Raw genomic sequence first — 23,246 nt, 5'->3', positions numbered from 1 at the left:
CACCCTGGGGGCAATTTTTAAAAGCCCTTGGGTTTGGCCTAATTCTGCTCCAATAGTATAACATTCCTATTTATTTCAGTGGGAGGAAAATTAGGTCAAAGCTCAGAGCATATGAAAAGGTTATCCATTGTATATACTTGTATAAGCTTACACAGTTTGTGCAGATGTATAGACGTATAACCCACATGCTTTTGTATGTCAGACCAAAGAAAAGGCGTAGCGAAACAAGGGGAAGAAAACATTCTGGAATCACCTTTCTGCACGTACACAGAGAGCAGACCAAAGTGTGAGACAGTTGGTGTGTGGTAAATGAAGGATTAGAAACTTATTAACTGATGTAGATGTTAAAACTCAGCTTTCTGTTACAATAATATGTATAGTACAAAAGTAATACGGGGAGTGAAAGCTTAGATTGGAAGAATTACACTGAATGGTTGGGTCTAAAACCGTTTCAAGTACTCCTTAAAATATGTTGTTAATATTAAATGGAAATATAAAAGTACCTCAGCTAGTACGTGAATCATTATGATTGACCGAAACTATTAAAACTTGAGAGCAAGATTTCCAAAAATTGTTCAGCAATCAACAGCTCCCATAGAAAAATGGAATACGAGTTGATGTGAAAAGCTTGGCCTCAAAATAAGGGTTTAAATACATTTCTGTAAGTTTGACTTGATATTATCTTTCTTTGAAGACTAAACCAAGATACTGTCCTTTGTGTGCATTACATCACTAGCAGTATATATGTCCTGATAAGCTGATTACATACACTTGGGAGGCGACTCTCCATAGACCTCTGCAAAGCTACTTCATTATTCACCTTCAAATCTCTCCTCAGAATTCTCTTTAGGCAAGATACTTACCAAACAGTTGACGATGACTTGACAGTGGTTAGGTTGCTGGTAGTGTGCTGCGACCCATCATACCAACTAATAATACTGTCTTGTTTCCTTGTACTCCCCTGTCTATTTCTTTTTCTCTAGAGGGCAGGGCCCATCTTTTCATTCTGTCTGTTTACAACTACCATAACAAAGACCTGGTCCGTGCCTATGGTTCCTAGATGACACAGTAATATGAATAACAGGCATGTTACAAAATGCAGTTGAGATCTGTCTTTAACTACATATCCCTATAGAGTACATGATGTGGTCTAGTATAGAGGTATTACTGGTATAGGGAAAACTACTCTTGTGTCTTCAAAAGTGTCTCAAATTTAGTATCCAAAAGATCTAGGGAGATGACATGGAATAAGGTAAACTTAAACATTGTAAGGGTTAATTAAATGGCACTTAAACCTTGATATATTTACTATTTTTAAAATTTGCCAAATAATATCTAGCCAGCTATTTGAGTAGGATTCTCAGTACATACAATTAGTCTGTTGTTTCATGATTTAATTATTTTTCAACATCCTTTCTGTTGACTGGATTATTCTTTGAGTGGATTATTTTGTTAGATACATAGAATACACGTTGTGACTAAAACCTTTGCTTTTATTTAAAAATCTGAATAAAATAGCTTATGCATTTTTTAAATATTGTGTTTTACTTTGAGAGGCTGATGCCGTCAGCTGCTGCACAAATCTTCTGACATCAACAGCGAGAGATAAATGAGAAGACAACCTTAAGGCTAGTTTATTTCAGTATAGACCTGATTGCAGTTGGGATGTTGTAGGCGATGTGGAGGAACAGAAACAGGAATACTTTCAGAGACCTTCGTAACTCTTTCCCTTAGTAGAGATTGTTTAAAGAGAACTTGCAGTCAAGTTCATCTACAGCATAATTGTTTGTCACTTTATAGCTATTCTCGTAGGTGCGTATGGCCTATTAGACATGAGAATACGTGGAAAAAGGAGGAAATGGAATATGTGAGCAAAAGAGCTTAGAATCATATGGATGGGAAATAAATGTGACATAAATGGGAGTGAAAAAACATTAAAAATCCACATGTCAAAATTAAAAAGAGAAAAATTCTTACTATGCCATATAGTCTAACAGCCATTATAATTACATACGGCACACTATTAGAGAGGACAACCATTGTTTGAAATTTAGAAGAACTTGCATCTTGAAAAGGAAACACTAACATTATTTAATTCCTTAGATCTGTATTGCACTAAATGAAGCCTTCCCAGCTAAGTGTTTTGGATAAAATAAAGGTTTAGGGTGGCTTGTCAATGTTTCATAAATGAAACTATGATGGAATTCACGTATTTATCTGTTATTTTTATAAGGCATGTTTCCTCTTCCTGTTTTTTATAATTGGACTAAAGTAGTTAATTTTCAAAACAAAGTTTTGGTCTAGGACTGGGGTGGGGGGGGGGGGCACACCAAGAATTTGGTAAGTGTCCAAGGGATGCATTCTTCTCTGATATTAATGGAGGAGGTGCGGGCTCTGGGATGGAAGCTGAGATGGAAGGGAGCTTGGGGTAAGGGACTGAGTGTAGATGTGGGAGGGAATTTGGATGAAGGAGATGGGGGCAGTGGGGTAGAGAAGGAGTGATGGTGCAGAGGGCTAGGGAAAGGGAAGGTGGGGGTGCCAGAGGCAGGCTTTGGGAGATGCTTATTTGTGTGACTCCTGGCCAGCAGCTTTCCTGCCTTCCATGCCCTGGCAGGCTGTTCAGAGCAGCCAGCTGTGGGGCCCTGTGCATCTGAACAGCTGTGAGCCCAAGGGGGGGGTACTTTGTGGGCTATCTGTTCTTCACACAGGCACCTACCATTGGCCGGAAACCAGCCAATGGGAACTAAGATTGTGCTGGGGAGCATGGGCAGTGTGCAAAGCCTCTTACCCCCCCCCCCCCCCTTTCCCAGGCTCGCATCTGTTTGCAGAGAAACAGGACCTTGCAGCTGGCTTTTCTGAGCTGTGTCCAGGGCAAATAGGGACCCTCACTGAGGCTCCTGCTGTGCTTGTGGGTCAGATCCATGGCATGGTGGGCCACATTTGGCCTGCGGACCTTCCTATCTGAGATATTGCCTCTGCATTAGCAGAGGCATGTTCACTACAGTCTTCTCATTTAGACAGAAGAGGTGATTTGCTGACAGGGCATTTTGCAGAAGGGATCTTAACTCCTGCATTAATTTCTCCCTTGGTACGAAAAGCCCAAATCGGTTGAGGCATGCTGTGAAGACAATTTTGTTTTCCCAGGCATTTAAAGAAAGTGAGGATGGACAGAATTGACCTTTCTAATACACTAGTGAGGTGACTTGGCAAATATTGGGTTTTGATTAGTAAGCCTATACCACGTATGTCGAATTCGATTGGGGTTATTTACTTTAATCTTTTGCTGACAAAAGAATTGCCCACAGTGAACAGTGGCTTTTACTTAATGGACGACTGCTTAAGTTACACAAAACACAGATCAGTGACTTAATTCAAAACCCTGTGGCTTGAGATGGAGCTTGGGTTTAGATTCTGGATTGCCATTACCCTCCAGCATAATACTATTCTTATCCAGATGTCTTCTCCTATTCTTTCATTGCACATTGATTTGTAGTGACAGTGGATGGAAAGCAGTCTGTCTTTATCTCTAGATGAGAAAAGAAAATGAAATCATATCTCATTTTATTGAACTGAACTGTTCTTCTTCGAGTGGTCCCTGTGGGTGCTCCACTCCAGGTGTCGGGTCCCGTCCCGGCGCTGCTGGTCGGAAATTTCCATAGCTGTAGTCGGGCTGGACCGCGCATGCGCGAGCGCAGCGCGCGGCATTCGCGCCTTTGCAACAATCCGCCCCCCCCCCCCCCCGTCAGTTCCTCTCAGCCGCCCGTGGTTGCTGGCGGAACGCCGTTTGTCTCCTCAGACAGAAGCCGTCCTTTAAAAAAAAAAAAAAAAAAAAAAAAAAAAAGAAGAAGAAGAGAAGAAGAAAGATAGTTAGTCAACTTGGGTTAATATAGTTAGTTAGGTGCAAAAAAAAAAAAAAAAAAAAAAAAAGAGAACACATTATGCCTGGGTCACCGGGGTTTAAACGGGGTGCTCACTGTAAAGAAGCCATGCCGGCATCTGACGGGCACGAAGCCTGTGTGAGATGCTTAGGGGAAGCGCATGTGCCACAAAAATGCACTCACTGCGCGAAATTGACACCGAGGGCACGCAGAGAAAGAGATATGCACCTAAAACTGCTATTGTGTGATAAGGCTTTACAGCCTCCTGAGGATCAGGTCTCAGAGTCTCCCGCAGGGCAGAGAAAGAGATCAAAATCGCCAGCGGTAATGGTGTCAAAAAAGAAGAGAGCTTCTCCTACGCGCTCTCTTCCGCCTCCTTCACTGTCCCGAGTTGGTCAGGGACATAAGCCTGGTACGTCCGGGTCGGCGAGACAACCAGGAAGGTCGCACCAGGTGCAATCCGTAATGCCAAGCCGCTCGTTATCGGCACCGGCTTTGCGCCCCACTGAGAGCCCGATTGACACAGAGCGATCGGCACCGCCACAAGGGCTGGAGCCGCGACCGTCTGCCCAGCCGCAAACTCGAGCAGCACCGCAAACGGCTACTATAAGCCAGGACAAGCCGGCACCGTGTTCGGCACCGGATGCGGCATTGGCAGACAGCACCGGGGAGCAAAACGAACGGGCCCGACAGAGCTCTCCCCACCGTGCCGAGTCGGCACCGGCGGATCACACTACTCTCGCAGCTGCAGCGGACAAGGAGCTGGCTGCGGTGCCGGGCAGGATGGCAGTACAGCAGCCTGATAACGCTGCAGATATCATTCCTCCCCCTGCCATTTGTTCCTTATCAGTGCAAGGGAGGGAGGCTCCTCCTGCCTCTACAGTCCCGACAAAGGCTGCTATGAAGTCAATACCGAGACATTCAATTTCACCATCACCTGAACCTTCAATTTCTCCCTCTCATTCAGCGAGGGTCAGACATCTTGTGTAGTCTCATAGCCAAACAATGCCTTCCCCGCGATGGAGATCAAGGTCTCGCTATTCTGCTCGTTGCGAACGGTATCACTGTTACCATCGGGAATCATCATACAGATCTTGCTCACCAAGCTACTCCCCACCTAGATCTTATCATAGGGGGTATGTCAGCAGATATTCCTCGCGAAGGTCGTCCCCTGAGCACTTTGATTATAGGAGCCACCGATCATCCTCTGAATACGGAAGACCTCACTCTCGCTCTCATCAGTGTTGCTGCCACACTCCTCATGAAGCACGACAGTCACCTCCAGTTCAAGACTGGCAGAGGGCATCGCCTCGTCACCAGAACCCCTTGCCTTCAGCTCACCTATCCGAGCCTGAGGAGGGACAGATATCGGATACGGACGATCAACTACGGACTGTATCTCCAAAAGATATTTCGTCATCTTCCCCAGACGATGCAGTGTTTGAAGGGGATCCCTCTCCTCCGGACGACACAAAGGAATTTCAAGATCTTTTTAGGAGGGTAGCCCAGTCTCAGGACGTCCAGCTATCAGACACTCCAACGAAGCAATTTAAGCTCTGGAGAAATCTACATCCTAAGCAACAATCTAAGGTTGCTCTCCCTATGGACGAGGCAATCCTCCAATTAGCAGCAGAAATTTGGCATACCCCAGCTTCGACTCCGCCAACTTCGAAACCGGCGGAAAAGCGTTATTTTGTGGCATCTAAAGACTCAGAATTCCTTTTTACTCACCCGCAGCCAAACTCCTTGGTCGTTGATGCAGCTCTCCAAAGGGCTAAGAACCCACAGCTGAAAAATGCGGGGGCTGTTAGAGGCAAAGAAATTGGATATATTTGTCCGGAAAGTTTATACATCGGCCACATTGCTTCTTCGCATAGCGAATTATACAGCTCTATTGGCGAATCATAGCTTCGATAGTATCGCAAAGCTTACAGAGCTGTCCCAAAGATCATCGGATGCGGACAAGGAGTTGTTACGATCGATCCTCAAGGAAGGCTATGCGTGTTCAAAGGCCAATCTTCAGATAGCTATGGATATAGCGGACACAGCAGCTCGGGGAGTGGCAACAGCAGTGTCCATGAGACGCTCATCCTGGCTCGCCACGGCGGCAGTGCCCAAGAAGCTGCACTCCAAGGTAGAAGACCTTCCGTTTGACAAGGTAAAATTATTTGCAGAAAAGACAGATGAGGTGCTTCATACTGGAAAAGATTCAAGAACAACACTTCGTACGCTGGGGATGTATGTACCACCATTCCGCCGCCGTCGTTATTTTCCAGACCAAAGACGGTATGATTATCAGTCTCGGAGACAGCAAAATCGCCCGTTCGACCAATCGCGACCTAGACAGCGCCCCCAATGAAGGCGTCCACCACCACCTAGAGTGACGGGCACGCCTGCCTCAAAACAGCAAGTTTGACTCCCTTGTCGGGGGCAAGCGGATGCTACCAATCGTTGCCGCACACGCAAAGCCCATTTTCCACCACCGCTTCCGACCTTACTATCACCAATGGGTCAAAATAACATCAGACAAATGGGTACTGGAAGTCATAAATATCGGCTTCACCATTCCCTTCGCTTCCATCCCTCCCACCACCCCACCTTCCCCGTCCCTTTTCAGGGACCCATCTCACGAAAATCTCTTGCAACAGGAAGTTCATCATCTCCTGGCTATCGGAGCAATAGAGAGGGTCCCGGATCAGTTCAAGGGAAGAGGGTTCTATTCCAGATACTTCCTAACGGAAAAGAAAACGGGGGGCTGGAGACCCATTCTCGATTTAAGAGGTCTGAATCGTTCTCTCCGCAGACAGCGCTTCAAAATGGTAACCCTTAATTCCATAATCCCATCCCTCGATCACAACGATTGGTTCGCAGCCCTCGATTTACAAGATGCGTATTTTCACATCACAATTCATCCCGCTCACAGACGTTTTCTGCGAATTGTGATAGGTCACGATCATTTTCAGTATCGGGGTCTACCATTCGGTCTTGCTTCAGCTCCCAGAGCGTTTTCAAAAACCCTGGCCGTCGTAGCAGCTCATCTGCGTCGGTTACAGGTGATACTATATCCATACTTGGACGACTGCTTAATAAAAGGTTCCACGGAGCGGGAGGCGTCGCAGATGGTGGCGACGGTTGAGCAAACATTCGAATCAGTCGGTCTCCTCCTCAACAAGCAGAAATCAACACTTATTCCGACGCAGTTCATAAAGTTTATAGGGATAAACCTCGATTCACGCACGGCGAGATCTTACTTACCTCAAGAAAGATTTCAAGCGATCAAGGATCTCGTCACCATACTCACCGGCAATATGACTGTATCGGTACACAATTGCCTTCGTCTCCTGGGTCATATGGCGGCGGCCACCGCAGTAGTTCCTCGTGCGCGGCTCCACCTGAGGGGCCTCCAACATTGGCTGTCCACGGTTTATGTTCCTGTGAGGCACGACATTCACAAGGTAGTATGGCTACCTCCACATGTTCAAAGATCTCTGCAGTGGTGGACAAAGGCGCAAAACCTTCTGCCGGGAGTTCCATTCCACCGGCAACAACCATCGGTACAGATAACATCAGATGCCTCACTCATCGGCTGGGGGGCCCACATGGACAGCGAACGAATCCAGGGCAAATGGTCTCTCAGCGAGAGGCGTCTGCACATCAATCGGTTGGAACTCCGGGCAATCTTCTACGCATGCAAACATTTTCTCCCGCATATCAAAGGTCTTGCAGTAAGGATACTGACGGACAATGTAGCAGCGATGTATTACGTGAACAGACAGGGAGGAGCACGATCACGCTCCCTATGCGCCGAAGCAGTGCGGTGTTGGAACTGGTGCATACAGAACAGTGTAACCATAACCGCATCATACTTACCTGGCACCGCCAATGTAATTGCGGATTCCCTCAGCAGACAATTTCCCACGGATCACGAGTGGGGAAATAAGGGCAGATGTACTTCGTGCGATATTTCAAAGATGGGGTATTCCCCTGGTAGACCTATTCGCAACGTCCAACAACAGGAAGTGTCGCCTATATTGCTGGAGGGCAGGGCTCGGCAAGGGCTCCCTCGGCGATGAGCTTCTGATCAGATGGAAGAAGGCACTTCTGTATGCGTTTCCTCCCACGGCTCTTATCTCCAGGACACTGGAAAAAATCAGAACAGAAGCTGCGACTGTCATTTTGCTAGCGCCAGCATGGCCCAGGCAAGCCTGGTATCCATTTTTACACAGGATGTCAATTCAACCACCTTACCCTCTTCCTCTCCACCAAGATCTCCTTACTCAGGAACAAGGCACGCTGTTGCACCCCAGACTGCAGGCATTGCATTTGATGGCGTGGCTTCTCAGTGGTTGAAAGGGGATGAAAACCTGTGTTCTGAACAGGTCAAGACAATACTTCTACACAGTAGGAAAGAGTCTACGCGGAACACTTACCTCGCAAAGTGGCAGAGATTTTCCAACTGGTGCCTCCAGAACGACATACACCCTATCTCATCTCCTCTACAGCACATTTTGGACTACATCCTTCATTTATGGAATTCAGGACTTGCACTATGGTCCTTAAAAGTGCACTTGGCAGCCATCAGGGCCTTCCACCAACCAGTAGAAGGTTCCTCGCTCTTCTCTCATGTAATTACAAAGAGGTTCTTAAAAGGGCTCCTAAATTTATATCCACCATGAAGGGCGCCTTCCCCTTCTTGGAATCTTGATTTAGTATTGGATACCATTATGTACCCACCCTTTGAGCCCTTGGCGTCGGTCTCTCTACATATGCTGACTATGAAAACAGTCTTCCTCCTTGCAATTACATCAGCAAGAAGGGTAGGTGAACTGGGGGCGTTGATGGCAAGCCCTCCTTGTATGGTTTTTTCCAAAGATACAGTAACGCTACGGTTACACCCAGACTTTATTCCCAAAGTCTGTTCTTCTTTTCACATTAACAAGCCTATTGTCCTCTCGACTTTTCATCCTAAGCCTCATTCCTCAAGTAAGGACGCTCTGTTCCACACCCTCGATGTCCGACGTGCGCTTTCTTTCTATATAGACAGAACACGCCAATGGCGGCGCACGGACAGGCTGTTGGTATCTTTGACACCGAGATCAAAGGGCAAAGCACTTTCCACTCAACGCATTGCAAAACTAATTACTCTTTGTATTACGAAGTGCCACATGCTAAAAAAACCAAGGAATTTCATTGTAGAGCCTTAAAATGGTTGGATATTTTCTGGCACTAAAGGAAAGCAGGCATGTAAAAAAGCTAAACAAGAATTCTCTTGACTGCCTAAAAAGCTGTCCATCTAAAATTACAATGTAACAGAACCATAGTGATGTAGGATCAGCTACCTAATGTATAGTGCTTTGTAAATTGTACAAATGCTAAGAAGGGAAGACTGGAACATGACATGCCTTTCAATATGTATATTATGGAGAGTTCTGATTAACACTAATAGTTTTGAAATTTTAAAATGGTTTAAAAACCCTTAATCATGACAAAAACGAAGATACCTTGATAGCCAAAAGATTTCAGATATATATCCAGAAAGCTAAATTGTGTGCTTGCTTAAGGAAGAGAGTTTAATCTTGATATAACTTCATTAAAGATATATTGAACTTTCAGTTAGATACTCCTTAGCCATAATCATCCTGTATAATCAAAAGATTGAAAAGAATGCCATTAATGACCATTTAAATGTTATAAAATATACTTATCTTTGACAGTTGCCCTGCTGTGCATTTGTCTAATTCTACTTTGAGTGCTGATAGCTTTCAGAAAAGAATAAAAAGATAGATTTATATTGAATAATAGATATGCAGTTGCCCTTCTCCATATAGTTGCTGAACCAACAAGAAGTGATGGCATTTTAGATTTGGTATTTGTGAGTAATGAGGACCTCAGAAGATCTGGTTGTAGAGGGCAACCCTACTCTGAGTTACGAGCTAATTCAGTTTAAACTAAAAGGAAAGATAAAAGTAGATAGGGATTAGGGAAGAGGGCCGGATTGAAACACTCAAAGATCTGAATGTGGAAGAAACTTGGAATTATTGTGACAAAGTTGCAGAAGCTATCTGAAGTCTACATCCCAGCAAAGTGGAAAAAAATTCATAGGGAAGCATGCAGACCAAACTGGACAAGTAACCATCTCAAACGCATGATTAAGAGAAAGCAGAACACACATAAGCATTGGAAGATGAGAGGATCAGCAAGGAAAACTACTCTGTGGAGTTGGAGGTCACAAAGTGTAGGGATAAAGAAAGACCTACCAAAATCCAAACAGAGTTCTATAGCCATATCAAATTAAAAGAAACAAGAATGGAAGGAGTGGGACTGCTAAGCACCAAAGATGCGGTGGAGATTAAAAATGATCTGTGCATGGCCCAACACTGAAACACATACTTTTTGTTTCAAATACTTTGTTTCAGCTTTTAATAAGGTAATGAAGGTTAGTGGCAGGATGGATAATGGAAACGAGGATAAGGAGGTGGAAATTGTCATATTAGAGGTAGAAGTCCAAATTCAGACAGCTCACTGAGACCAAATACATTTCCTGTTAAAAAATGGGGAAAAAAGAGAAAACTACAGGTTTGTTAATTTGACCTCAGTTGTATGCGTGGTCTCAAAATAAACTTTGAAAGAGAAATTAGTAAGGACATAGACGTTAACAGTACTTAGGATAAAACATTATGGCTTTATAGAAGATAGATCGTGCCAGATCAATCTGATCATCTTTGAGAAGACAACTCTTTTTTTTTTAAGACAAAGAAAATACACAGATCTAATATACCTGGATTTCAGTAAGGCATGTGATACAGTTCTACATGGGCAATTATTAATTAAATTGGAGAAGATGGGAATTAATATGAGAATTGAAAGATCAATAAAGAACTGGGAAGACTACAGTGGGCCACACTGAAAGGTGAAGTGTCAGGCTGGAGGGAAGATGTTAGTGGAGTTACTCATGGAGTGGGTTTGGGACCAATCTTTAACATTTTCCTTACTGACATTGGCTCAAAAAAATGGGAGTTTGTTAATAAAATTTGTGGATGACCCAAAGTTGGGAGGTATTGCAAATACAGAGGACTGGAATATTATAGATGATGATGTGGATGACCTTGGAAACTGAAAACACAGAAATTGGATTAAATTGAATAATGCAAAGTGCAAGGTCATGCTTTTAGGGACTAACAACAAGAATTTCACTATAACTTGGTCACATGTCTGTTGGAAGTGACAGACCTGGGTTTATTGGTTAATTGGAGGATGCCCATGAGCTGCCAATATGATGTGGCCATGAAAAAGGTAATGTGGTTCTATGATGCATCAGGGGAGTATTTCCAGTAGACAGGGAAGTGTTAGTACTATTATACAAGGCACTGGAGAGACCTCGTCTGGAATACTGTGGGAGACCAGAATTGCACATCTTTTAAGAAATAGTAATTCAAAATGGAATGTGGGCAGAGAAAGACTAGTAGGATTATCTGAGGAATGGAAAACCCACCTTACTAGAAGAGACTCAGAGCTTGGCTTCTTTCGTTTCACCAAAAGAAGGCTGAGGGGTGATATAATTGCTCTCTATGAATTCATCAGAGGTATAAATACAAGAAGGGAGAGGAGTTACTGAAAGTAAGCTCCAATGTGGACATAAGTACAAATGACATACATTGGATTTTAACGAGTTTAGACTTATCGTCAGTTTAGACAGTTTTCTAATCGTCAGAGTGAAGTTCTGAAACTGCCTTCTTAGAACAGGTGGAACCGTAACTGGCTTAAAGACTGAGCTTGTTAAGTTTATGGAGGGGTTGGGATAAGACTAGCCACTTGCAATTGTAGGTAATCTGTGACTGCTACCAGCAAATATCTCCAATGGCTGGTGATGGAACCTCCATGGGGAGGTCTTACTGCAGAGAATTCTTTCCCAGGTGTCTGGCTCATAGGTTTAACTGATCACAATATTTGATGTTGGGAAGGAATTTTTCCTATGTCAGATTGGCAATGACCCTGCGTGTTTTTCACTTTCCTCTGCAGCAGGTCACTTGCAGGTTTAAATGAATTTAAATGGTGGATTCTCTGAAACTTCATCTTTAAACCATGATTTGAGGACTGAGGAATTCAGCCAGAGGTCTAGGGTCTCTTACATGAGTTGTGTGGGGGAGGGTCTGAGGCCTGCAATGTGCAGAAGGTCATACCAGATGATTGTGACAGTCTTTTCTGACCTTAAAGTCTGTGAATCTGAATCTATGAATATGTTAGTCCGGAAATTAAGCTATTAAAGCACTACTGACTTTTCCCACTGTAATTTCCAATTTGGCTTGAAAATCAGTGTGTTCTGTGTTTTTCTTCTTATCACCTCTTTATCCCTAATAGGTTTGCTCATGCAGCCCATACAGGCGCCGATTGTTGGGCATCTTGTCAGATCAGCTTGGTATTTCTTGTTGCAAATTTAACAGGACACACAGATTTTTGCCTTTGTATCTGAAGGCAGCTTGAAGTCTCTTTTTTTATAATGCTGTATTAAAGGGTGTGGCTTTTGCATTGTTACAGAAACAAATGACAAATCTTTAGAAACAGTCTCAATAACTGGCTTGTGGCTTACGACTGGGAATTTCAGAATGATTGCAGTCTGCCAGATCGTTTTTAGAAGAGGTGTTAAGACTTTGCTCAAGAGCAGAGAAAAATTCTCTGCTAGGAGTTTCGTGTGTATGTAGGAGTCTGTCCATCCAGAGCGTTTTTCAGAATTAAAGCTGTTGGCTGGAAATATATTAACATTTGCTATATCCTTTCTGGGCTGTTAAATGGAAAAATAGGTTGTCTGGCAACCTTTAAACCAGTAAATTGTCTTAATTGTTATTAAGGATAATTTTATGAGCATTTTTAATCCTCCCCAGAGGCTCAAATGGAAAAGAGTAAAGGCCAAGTTAAAAATAATTGTAAAATATGATCCTCTGATGACCTGGGATGATGAGGAAGTTGAACTCAGCTCTAGAAACAGCTTGTATCTGTGGCACTGGCCGCTAACGATGCCACTACTTTGTGTTTTAGCAATGTTACTATTAATGTTAAACATTGTAAAAGTCACGTGCACTAGAGGCTCATTCAGCAGTGATTTAAAACTAAACCCAGTTGCGTGCCTCAAAGTGGGAGGCTGACGACACTGGCTAGAGGCCATGCACGTTGTGGAGAGGTGCACGGAAATCTTCATATGGGTCTGCTGATCTACCTGAGGCTGACCTGCTGTATTCTGATTCTGGGCCTCTCCTGTGAAGTAAGAGTTGAGACTAAAGTTAGAATTCAGGCAAGTATCATGAGCTGTTACTTTACTAAGATTGGACTGAAGTATTGTGGATTGTGGCAGGAAAAAGGCCCACTACAATACTGTGCAGTTAGTCTCGTCAATAAATAGTTGTTTAAACAAATGTAATATTGGAGTTATTGACAAGTAGCATATAATGGATGTTTCATAAATTAATATGTAATAAAAGCACATTAATATCCACCTATAATATTGTTAACTATTGTTTGTATTGTGATTGTGCGCATTAATATTTTAAAGTATCAGTGCAGTTTATTTTGCAGTGAATGTTAGTTCAGGTTGAACTTCTCTAGTCCAGCACCCTTGGGACTCGATCGGTTCTGATCCAGAGAATTTGCTGGACCATAGGAGGTCAATATTGTCTAGCAGCATTACCAACACTGCTCCTGCTTACTGGGCTGTTAGAGGTCATTTTGGGGTAAATTAGAGCTAAATAACAGCACAAAACACTGAAAGCTAGTTCTGGTGGCTGTGAACAAATTTTATGGGACCACAGGAAACTTGGCCACACCTATGAAAAGTAGATATCTGACTGACTAAAATAATTGTGGACCGCAGGATTGTTTCTGGATCAGAGAGTTCTGGACTAGAGAGGTTTGACCTGTGGCTGTTTGTCCTTGAAGAGAAGCTAAAGGAGACCTGTTGGCTCATTGAGTCTGCACGCCTTCAAGTATAAGATAAAGCAAGTTATCTTTATGATAAAAACATGAGTCCAGCATGATTTTGATAGAAGGGGAGATGTGTGAATAAGCCAGCAGAAATGTCCTGCCCTCTATGGAGATAATTTTTAAAGTACCGGTATTTCTGTTGTACTGACATACTAAATTGAAAGTTGTGCCTTGATGGACTTCGCTTGAACTTGGTTAACATGCCAAAAGAAATGATGCTTTATGTATTCGCTATAAATATTTATGAAATAGTTAACATGTTTTATAGTATTGCTTAATTTGAAAAAAATTTCCTGGAGAGACTCCTTTAACAAACAATATTTTCCTGGCATTTCTTGCTTTTAGTACGTACAGAGTCTTTGGACATCTTACTTTTTGGTTGAGTGACATTTATTTAGATTTCATACCTGTGGTATACAGCAGTTTTTATACTTGTATGTATGAATTCTAAAGGTAAATGTTACTAATATGTGTTCCTGTTTTGGTAATCTTAGAATGAGAACATTGCTGAGGTGAAATATTATATGTTCAAGAATGTCCCAGAAAAGTTAGTAATGATATGGGGTAAGTCCTTTGCCAGTAATTGAGGGAAGCAATGACAGCACATTTAGATGGTACACATTTGAATGCCAGCAAACTTAGTTGCATTAAGAGAAAGCTTATGTCAGTTTCAGGATGGTAAATAATGCATGACTAGTCAGTCTGAAAAGCAAATTTGTCCATCCTCCACTGGTGGTCTCTTTGAAAGGAATTGTGTTTTTTCTGTATAGAATGGTATCTGAACTACTCTAAATGATGCAGATTGTAAGAAACCCACAAGAACCAAGCTTATTTGATTGAAATAGGATAACTTCTATTGTAAAAAAATCTAAAACCTGTCTGCAGGTTTCCAAGTGTATACACTGACAAGAGCTTTTTGCATGTGCCATCCTTTGCATTGGGAACTACTATTCTTTTCTGGTGGGGAGAAGGAGTGTGATTTCTGAATAGATGATGAAATATACAAACTAGAAGGGATGTAACGACTATGTTTTCTTTGAAAAGAATAGTGTGTTTAAAGAGGTTGAAAGAACACTTGTAGACTATTGGATTGTGCTTGAAAGTCATTCCACTGAAGATTCAGTCATCTAAAACAGAAATGGATTCTTCCACTCCATAGTAAGAAACCTACTTCTGTGATACAGCACAGTGGAAATTGTGGCATGGAGTTTTTTTGGAATAATTTACAATAGCCAATGATAATGAATACTACAGTGACTTAGAGTGAGGTTGTGTGCAGTGATGGTGTAGCTGTGTTGGTATCAAGGTGTAGCTGTGTTGGTATCAAGGTATTAGAGATTCCAGCCGGGTGAGGTATTTCAACCATGCAAAGGTGAAAGCTCCTCTCTCAACAATGGAAGTTCATTCAATAAAATATATTAGTACCTTACCCACCTTGTCTTAGTGTTAGGTTAATATTTTGTGACACTGTATTATTATTTGGTGGAGGTATTGTGTGCTTCCACAAATACTGTACAGTTCAGGACAACTTTAGCCCTGAACAGCTAGAAATAGTAGTGTCTGGAAATACTAAAAATTGATAATGGTTAGGTGGTTTGTGGAGTGAAATGATTAAATGTGCTGTAACTTTTGCACTTACAGAAAATGATCATTTAGGATCAAGTGGCACTTTCAATATTCTAAAAAACATCATACAGATTTCAAAACGTTATCTTACTCTAGGAGTGGAGCTGCAAACATCCATGCAGAAAAGACTGAAGAAATTGTGAATATTTGGGTACAGATACTTACTATCTGGCAGCAAAATGAGCAGTAAAAGTTAGTGAACTGTTGCAAAAAAAGTTAAATGGAAAAGCAAGGATGGGTGGCCATAATTCACTCTCTCATGTGAAGTTGTTAGTGGATTTCAGTGAGTTAGATGTGTTGCAGTACAGGGGGCCATTAACAACATAGGTATGGTGTTATACAGATTCCCTTTGTTTGAAGTTGAAGTAGTGTGTGCGCAGATGAGGTGTGCCCAATGCTAAGGTGACTGTATCACTGAATAGATGTATCTGGTTTTTGTTCTGATTTTAGATGGAAAGAAGGCACAATAGGGGCTATCATTTACAAAACTTTGGTTTCCTTTCTTGGTGTTAATACAATTTTCTTAGCTTCTTTAGTTTACTCTGTTTTTTTTCTAAATGTGTTACTTGTGAAGGGTGCCAGATTTGACAACACAGGAAAATGAAGTAACTGTTCACCAAGAAACAACAGGCTTAAAATTGTAGCAAGGGAGGTTTGGTTGGACATTAACTGTCAGAGTGGTTGAGCATTGGAATAAATTGCCCAGGGAGGTTGTGGAATCTCCATCACTGGAGATATTTAAGAGCAGGTTAGACAGACATCTGTGGCAATGATCTAGAGCTTTGGTGTCTAACATACTGGCCACTAGCCAGATGTGGCTATTTGGCTGGTTAAGTGTGGCTAGTTGGTCTAAACACTGGGGCTATTTGGCTCGTTGAGTGTGCCTAGTTTGCTATAGCAGTAGTCACTGTAGTGGCTACTGTTTCAGAAATGGTTAGATGCCACGGATCTAGATGGTGTTTGGTCCTGCCTTGAGTGCAAGGGATGGCACTTGATGACCTCATTAGGTCCCTTCCAGTTCTAGTGTTCGGAACCAGATAGACCATGAGTAGAACCACTTGAAGTTCTAGCACAGTTTTTTACCTGCTAGTGAGCTTTAGTCTTAACTTGGAAGTATTTTCAGGGTTGAGAATATAGCTCATTCTAGATATCCCTTCCTGTTTTGGCTTCCTAGCACATCAAGATAAGTGATGCAACTTGAGCTATGTCAATTGCGTAGCTTAAATTGAAATATCTTATTTTGGCTTTTGGTACTGTCTACACAGCAAGAAGTCCAAGAGAGAGAGCACTCTTCCTCCGACTTTCCTTATTCCTCGTACAGTTAGGGTTACAGGAGTTGGAGTAAGAAGTCCTCCCGCTTGACATTATTTTGTCATCATGTCAAAACAACCGCTTGTAGTGCAGATGTGGACTTTGTTGTTTTGGAGTAACATCAGTTATTCTGAAATAATGCTGCTGTGTAGACATAACCTAGAGAATATCTTCACTGCCAGTTGGGACCTGTGACAGTTCACTGAGAGTATGTGACAAATTCTAACTCTTTGGATAATGACACCATGGACAGGAACTGGTTTGTAACAGGAGACCAACAGGTGAAAAGCTGCATATGCCACTGTGGCCCTCAGTTTTTTTAAATGACTGATCCTGTGGCTATCAACAAGTGCAGGAGGAATGATTGCAGGTGGGGCTAGGTCTTGTAGGGCAATGGGATGAGTAACTTTCCCTTGAAGTATTACTCCGCCTAAGGAAGGAAGATCAGTGTTTTTTCTCCTCTTCTTTCCATTGAAAAGCCCTTGCTGCTGGGGATCGGGTGTGTTTGGGTCTAGCGAGTCCGCAGGAGAGCAGCAATCCAGTCCGGCACTTCAATTCTGCCGCTCCTGCTTGAGGCGCCGCTCTCTGCGAACGCTGGCCGAGCGGCTGGGAGACTCCGGGCGCGGATTGCGGTTGGAGGGGCTGCTTGCGTGGGGGTCGGGTTACTCTGCCCCTGTGCAAGTGGCGGCGGCGGGCCTTTGCGTTTGAAAGCTCTCCCTCGCCTGCAGCCGGGGCAGGGCAGGGCCGGCCGGGAGGACTGCGCCGGGGTTCCGATCGGCGAGGGCAGAGACGCGGAGTGACTGGGGGAAAGGACCCAGCTCTGCCAACGTGCAACCCCTGTAAACAATGAACTCGCAGGCGGCTCCGGCTCCGGGGCTGTGAGGGGCAGCCCCGCTTCTCCTGCGCGCCTTGCGGGCTCGGCGGGAGGATGCAGGCGGCGCGGCCGGCTCTTGCCGAGGGGGCGAGGAGCCGGAGCGCATGGAGCCGAGCCCCGTGCGGTGGCGGCGCTCGGTGATGTGAAGCCTGCTCGCCAGCGCCGAGCCCAGCCCAGCGACTTGGCTGCGTGGCGCGCCCGGAGCGCCCGTCGGGGCATGGCCGGGTCGGCGGCGGCGGCCTGAGGGGAGCCATGTACCTGCTGGCCGGCAGCGAGCCGCCCCCCGAGGGGATGCAGCGCGGCGCCCCGCAGCGCAGAACCGTCTACCGCATCTCCGTCACCATGGTGAAGAAGGAGCCGCTGGCGGCCGCGGAGCCGCCTCGGGCCCGGCGGCGGGCGGGCGGGCAGCTGCCGGGCTCCGCCAGCCTGCCCCGCGCCGGGCTGCTGCTGGAGGAGGCCGAGGAGGAGGCCGAGGAGCTGGCGGCCGGGCCCTGCGGCGTCCGCCGCTTCCGGACCCTGAGCACCGGGCAGCTGGAGCTGGGCCGGCTGCAGGTGGCCAGGCGCCGCCTCGCCCCCGAGCCGGCCCGCAGGTGGCCGAGCCCCGCGGCGCGCCCGGCGGAGGCTGAGCTGGGGTTGGCGGAGCCGGGCCGACTGCGGCGCAGCTTCAGCTTCCGCCACTGGAGCGGCGGGGAGCTGGCGCGGGCCCTGTCCCGGGCCAAGCGGCACCGCAGCTCGGGCTGCCTGGCCCCGCCGGCCGGCCCGGCCGAGAAGCGCAACACGCTGGACGTGGGCGAGGTGCTGAGCAAGGCGGAGCCGCTGGAGCGCTGGGAGCGCAGCAAAGGCAAGAACCGCACCCTGGACAACAGCGACCTGCAGCGGCTCTCGGAGCGCCTGGCGCGGGCCAGCCCGCCGGACCGGCTGCTGCGCTTCTTCAGCGGCATCTTCACCCGCCGGCCCGGCACCTCCACGCCCTTCGGCAGCCCCGGCGCCCGCGCCTCCCGGGCCCGCGGCTACTTCAGCAGCCTGCGCAGAACCGCCGCGGAGGCGCAGTCCAGCAGCGAGAGCATCGGCGGCTCCCCGCGCAAAGGTGCCTTCTCTGTCCGGGGCTTGGGGCGGAGGGAGGCTCGGAGCCCGGGAAGCCACCGCCCCTCCTGCTGCTCTTAGACTAGCGCCAGGCGCCCTCCTTCCTTTGCTAGAGCGGGAGCAGCCGGAGGCTGCCTCCACCTTCCACCAGGTACACGAGGGCACCGCTCCCGAGAAAGGCGCATGGCATGAGCGGGGAGGCAGCGCCTTCCCGGAGCTCTGGTCACTGCCTGGGCAGTGGAACGGGGCCCAAGTGCAGCTTGTTCCTTATCTAAGGGGGGAGAAGAACGCCTGAGTTGCCTTTTATAGGTTACTAGGTCAGGCAAGTGCTCTCTGATAGTTGACTCCTTTCTAGCAGTTGGGGAGTAAGAAGTGTAATTGGGACCCACGCCGACAGCAGTTTAAGGCCGTCTTTTTAATCCTGCCCTGGAATAAGATGTCGAATAAAAGAGAGAGAGAGAGATTTAAAATCAACTTGGACTTCAGTTATGCAGCTTCAGTATGAAAAAATATTTTTTCTACTTCCCAGTAATTCCATTTTCTGTAACTTTACTAGGCTATTATTGATGTAGTGTGACATGAATTATATCAGTATGTAGACTACAAATATTTCAGAGGTTTCAAAAGAGGTTCAGAAAAAGTAATAGCTTACAACCAAAGTACATTCAATGACAAAAGTGTTTTACTTTTCATGTGCAATAGAAACTGTTTCTGGAGTGTACGTGGGTGTTTTTATTTTGAAGTTAACTGTAGTATAGCTTTTCATCCTTAGCAAAGTATTGCATCCAGTAACCCAACAGGTCAGGTGTAAATAATGACTGCATTCTTTAGGTTGTAGATATCATTACAGTCAAGTAATGCCTACAACTAATAACTTATGCATTCGAGCACCAGGCTAATAAACTATTACATATGTCCATGTGAGACTGCAGTAAATGCTATTGTAACTGTTGTAGAGTTTGAAATAACCACAGCAAGGAATCTAATTTTTCACACAGCTTTTTGATATTTGCTTCATGCCAAAATGTTTAGGCTGTAATTTAAATTGTTTTAACAGTACAAAGAGATATAGGGAAACGACAACATTCTTACATTGCGGGGTAGATATGTAAGAAAAACAATGCTTTTCATCCATTTTTATAAAGAGGTGTGTGCAATGCTGGTTAAGCAAAAACATATTTCCGGTAAGATTTTCTCCAAATGCAAGTATTGTAAAACTTATCAGTGCAAATTTTAAATTATTTGCAATTCTTAATATGGACTAAATTTTTTCCCTACTTAATTTTTTTTTTACTGTATGGCATACATGAAAATATAGGGAAATATGCTGTTTACTTTGTGAGTCCCATTTTTGTAGGTTGGAGTGCCTGTTTTTAGCCCCGGGGAGGAGGGGCGTATGTGTGCATGCGCACGTGTATTTGTTTTTAAATTCAGAACAATCTTTTTGTTTTTCCTCCTTCCTCCACGGCCAGAAAAGTGTGTTTGGTTTCAGTGCTGTAGTTTTTTGTGATTGGTGGGTTTTTGTTGTTGCTGTTACTATTAGCAAAGTATTTTTTTCCAAGCCCCCCCCCCCATTGAATTTAGTCTTCAGTTTAGGCTGGTGCGCTATGGTATAATGCCAAGAAATTGAGATTTAACTCATTTTGTCCTTTACTCACTGGGGGAAGGGGAGGATTGGGTGCTTTGGAGTTGACATGTCAAATAAGTTCCAGTATATAAATAGACTGTGGGAAGATAAGAATGGGATTTCAGTTCTTAACTCTGCTGTGTTTGACTCCTTACTGTAACCTTTAACTGTAATTCTGACCCTTATTGTAACCTTTACCTTTTGCTGCTTTCAGTTGTTACTAGACAACAAAAGACATTTTAATTCATCAAGGTGTTATGAGAATCAGAGGTTAAAGTAATGACCAGTAAAAGTATCACAAGGAGCAACATAAGCAAGAAGGAATGTTTCCATCTCATTTTCTTTCTCATAGAGAGGACCAAAGCTATTAAAGCAGCCTAGTCATAATCATATAATTCAGCCTTCAGTGAATCTTACTTGCTTTGCTGGGTTGATATTTCTAATTCTGGTAGACACTAATTTTTTTAGTTTGTTTTTTACATGTTAAGACAAATTCTGAATGAAAACAAAGAATGCCTAAGGCATGTACGATGAGTGAGAAAATAACTTCCACGCCAGTGGAAAGGAAATTGGTACCTATCATTCAGTGTTTATTGAATGATTTGTGTGTGGCTTTTGCTTTGAAATTGGCTGCTTTTCTAAAGGTAATGTGTATTTGGCTGGCAACTCACATTTCTTAAGCAAAATTACTTTCCAAAGGTAGGTTGTGCTATTTGACATCATCTGTGTTCTCCCAACTTTAAAAAGCTGAGCCTCCTTTAGGAAAACTAAACCAGTTGTGCTCCCTGGTGAAGGTTCTGCACACAGTCCTGTTGATATTTTTAATTTGCCCCTTTCCCATCCCCCCTAGCTTTGGAAAAAGGAAGGTTTGATTCCTTCTCTTTTTTTACAAGCCTGAATTAGTTAATATTGGCATCACCAGCATCAGAGTTACCACCCTTAAAGTGGATGGTGAAGTTCTCACCTGAACTGTTCAGGACTGGAGCTAAACCACAATATTTTTCAAAAGCATCTAAGTCCCATTGAAAGTTCATATGTCAGCTCCTAAATCAGTGCTTTTGGGGGGGGGACCCCAGACTTATTTTTAAAAATGGCCACTTAGATGTTTGTTTGTGTCTGCCCGCAGGAGGTATGTGTGCACCCTATGTTTTGAGATGGTGGTTTTTTTGTTTTTTTGTTTTTTTTTGGTATGTTGAGTTAGTCACTAGCTTACTCTTGGCATTTGTTTGCATATGTATCCTATTTTTTGGTAAATTTTAGAACAAAACATTTATTTGTGAGTTCTAAAGCAAAACTATTGCACTCAAGCACTGAGGAAGCAACCAGGAGGGCAGTCGTGTGGGGCCTTAGATTTTGTACTGGAGCTATAAAGCAAATGACAGTGAGCTATTGAGATCTAGTTATCCTTACAGGCTTGTACCAGACATTTCTCTGCAGGTCAGAGACTCTGGGGAACTTATTAGTACTGTACTCCACAATTTACACCATTAATTTTTTGCTTTTGTGTTCTGAGCCAAAAATCTCCTTATTTCCACGAAGCTAATGTTGAATGACCCTCACTTTGAGCTAGGGGTACCTACATTCCAGTTTTCTAGATCAGACTTGAAAACATAATGCCTGGAAAATATTATTTCCATAGTAATTTTCTAGTCAGTAAGGATTAGCTGTGTGTTTGAATTAGTGGGCTTTGTTGAGCCATTGTCATGATAAAATAAAATCCAGGAGATAAAGAGATTCTAAGCATCCTAGGCATCGTCATGAGTTGGTTAAGAGGTTTTATTTTTTATTTATTGGGGAGGTTCTGTGTCAGGCAGAGTGGATGCCAGCTGTACTGATACAGCCAGATGATTAAAAACTGAACTGGTATTAAGGTCACCGCATTAAAGGGGAAGGATTATTGTTTGTCCACTATTCAAGTATACACCACATGGCAACAATGGTGGCTTTTTGAATTTTCTGTTTACACAAAAATTAGGTTTTAATTTGTAAGGTTGCTCTAAATAACTTTGATTGAAATCAGTAGCTAAATTAATGGCATCATCAGCTGTGTAACTTTCACCCAGGGCTGCAGTCTTGCCTGAATGCAATTCTACATGTTTGGTTATTGCAGTCTTCTGTCCCCCCTCAAACCAAGCACCATTTTGTCTGAAATCTGCCATCTTCCTGACTTACGTACATGCCAGTTGTAATATTTGGCCTATCAAGAATTACAAAGCATTTCTAGATCAGTTGCTCTCAGTTTCTCCAGACTACTCTACCCTTTTCAGGAGTCTGATTGTTGTCTTGCGTACTCCAAGATTTCACCTCACTTAAACTACTTGCTTATATCAGATGTAAAAATACAGAAGTGTCACACCACTAATGGAAAAAAATTGCTTGCCTTCTCATTTTTACCATATAATAAAATTAATCAATTGGAATATAAAAATTGTCCTTTAATTTCAGTGTATTGCTATATAAAGCAATATAAGCAAGTCAATATGCGTATACTAACTTAACAAGTGTTTTTTATGTAGCCTGCTGTAAAACTAGGCAGATCTTTAGATGAACTGATATACCCTTTGGAAGCCCTCTTCCTCTTTGCCCTCACCCCACGCGCAACCATCTTGCCCTGATCTTGAGAAGTGCAGGTTGCACCAGGTAAATGGGAGGGGGTTGGAGCTCACCTTGGGTCCTAGCTATAGCAGGTCTAAAAGTCCATTGCAGGATATTGGTTCTCAGAAGTATACTTGAGCCGCTCTGAGCACTGCTAATAGAGAACTTAACCCACATGGTGCAGGCTACTGCAATTCCTAAACACCTCCTTTGTCAAATTTAGAAAAGTGCTCTGTTATTGACAACTGTTGGTTCTCCCTTCCCCCTTCAGCTGGTGCTG

The 23,246-nt window shown here is 44.1% G+C and overlaps 1 protein-coding gene across 10 annotated transcripts in view; it reads left to right on the top strand.

Moving 5' to 3' along the window:
• The window catches only part of AGAP1 (ArfGAP with GTPase domain, ankyrin repeat and PH domain 1), a 489,058-nt gene that overhangs the window by 106,336 nt on the left and 359,476 nt on the right, over positions 1–23,246 (top strand). The window contains exon 1 of one of the 10 annotated variants that reach the window (XM_075934051.1): positions 16,998–18,748. The exons of 5 other annotated variants lie outside the window; for them this stretch is intronic. In XM_075934051.1, coding sequence (XP_075790166.1) covers positions 17,914–18,748 — 835 coding nt within the window. In that variant the 5' untranslated portion in view covers positions 16,998–17,913. Of the gene's footprint in view, positions 1–16,997; positions 18,749–23,246 lie in introns of those variants that run through there. 4 more of the 10 variants (XM_075934052.1, XM_075934049.1, XM_075934048.1 and 1 more) reach the window with 4 other exon arrangements.

This window comes from Pelodiscus sinensis, chromosome 7 (assembly GCF_049634645.1).
Source record: "Pelodiscus sinensis isolate JC-2024 chromosome 7, ASM4963464v1, whole genome shotgun sequence".
NCBI lineage: Eukaryota > Metazoa > Chordata > Testudines > Trionychidae > Pelodiscus > Pelodiscus sinensis.
Note: the sequence above shows the minus strand (reverse complement) of the source record. Positions and strands in the feature narration are given on the sequence as shown.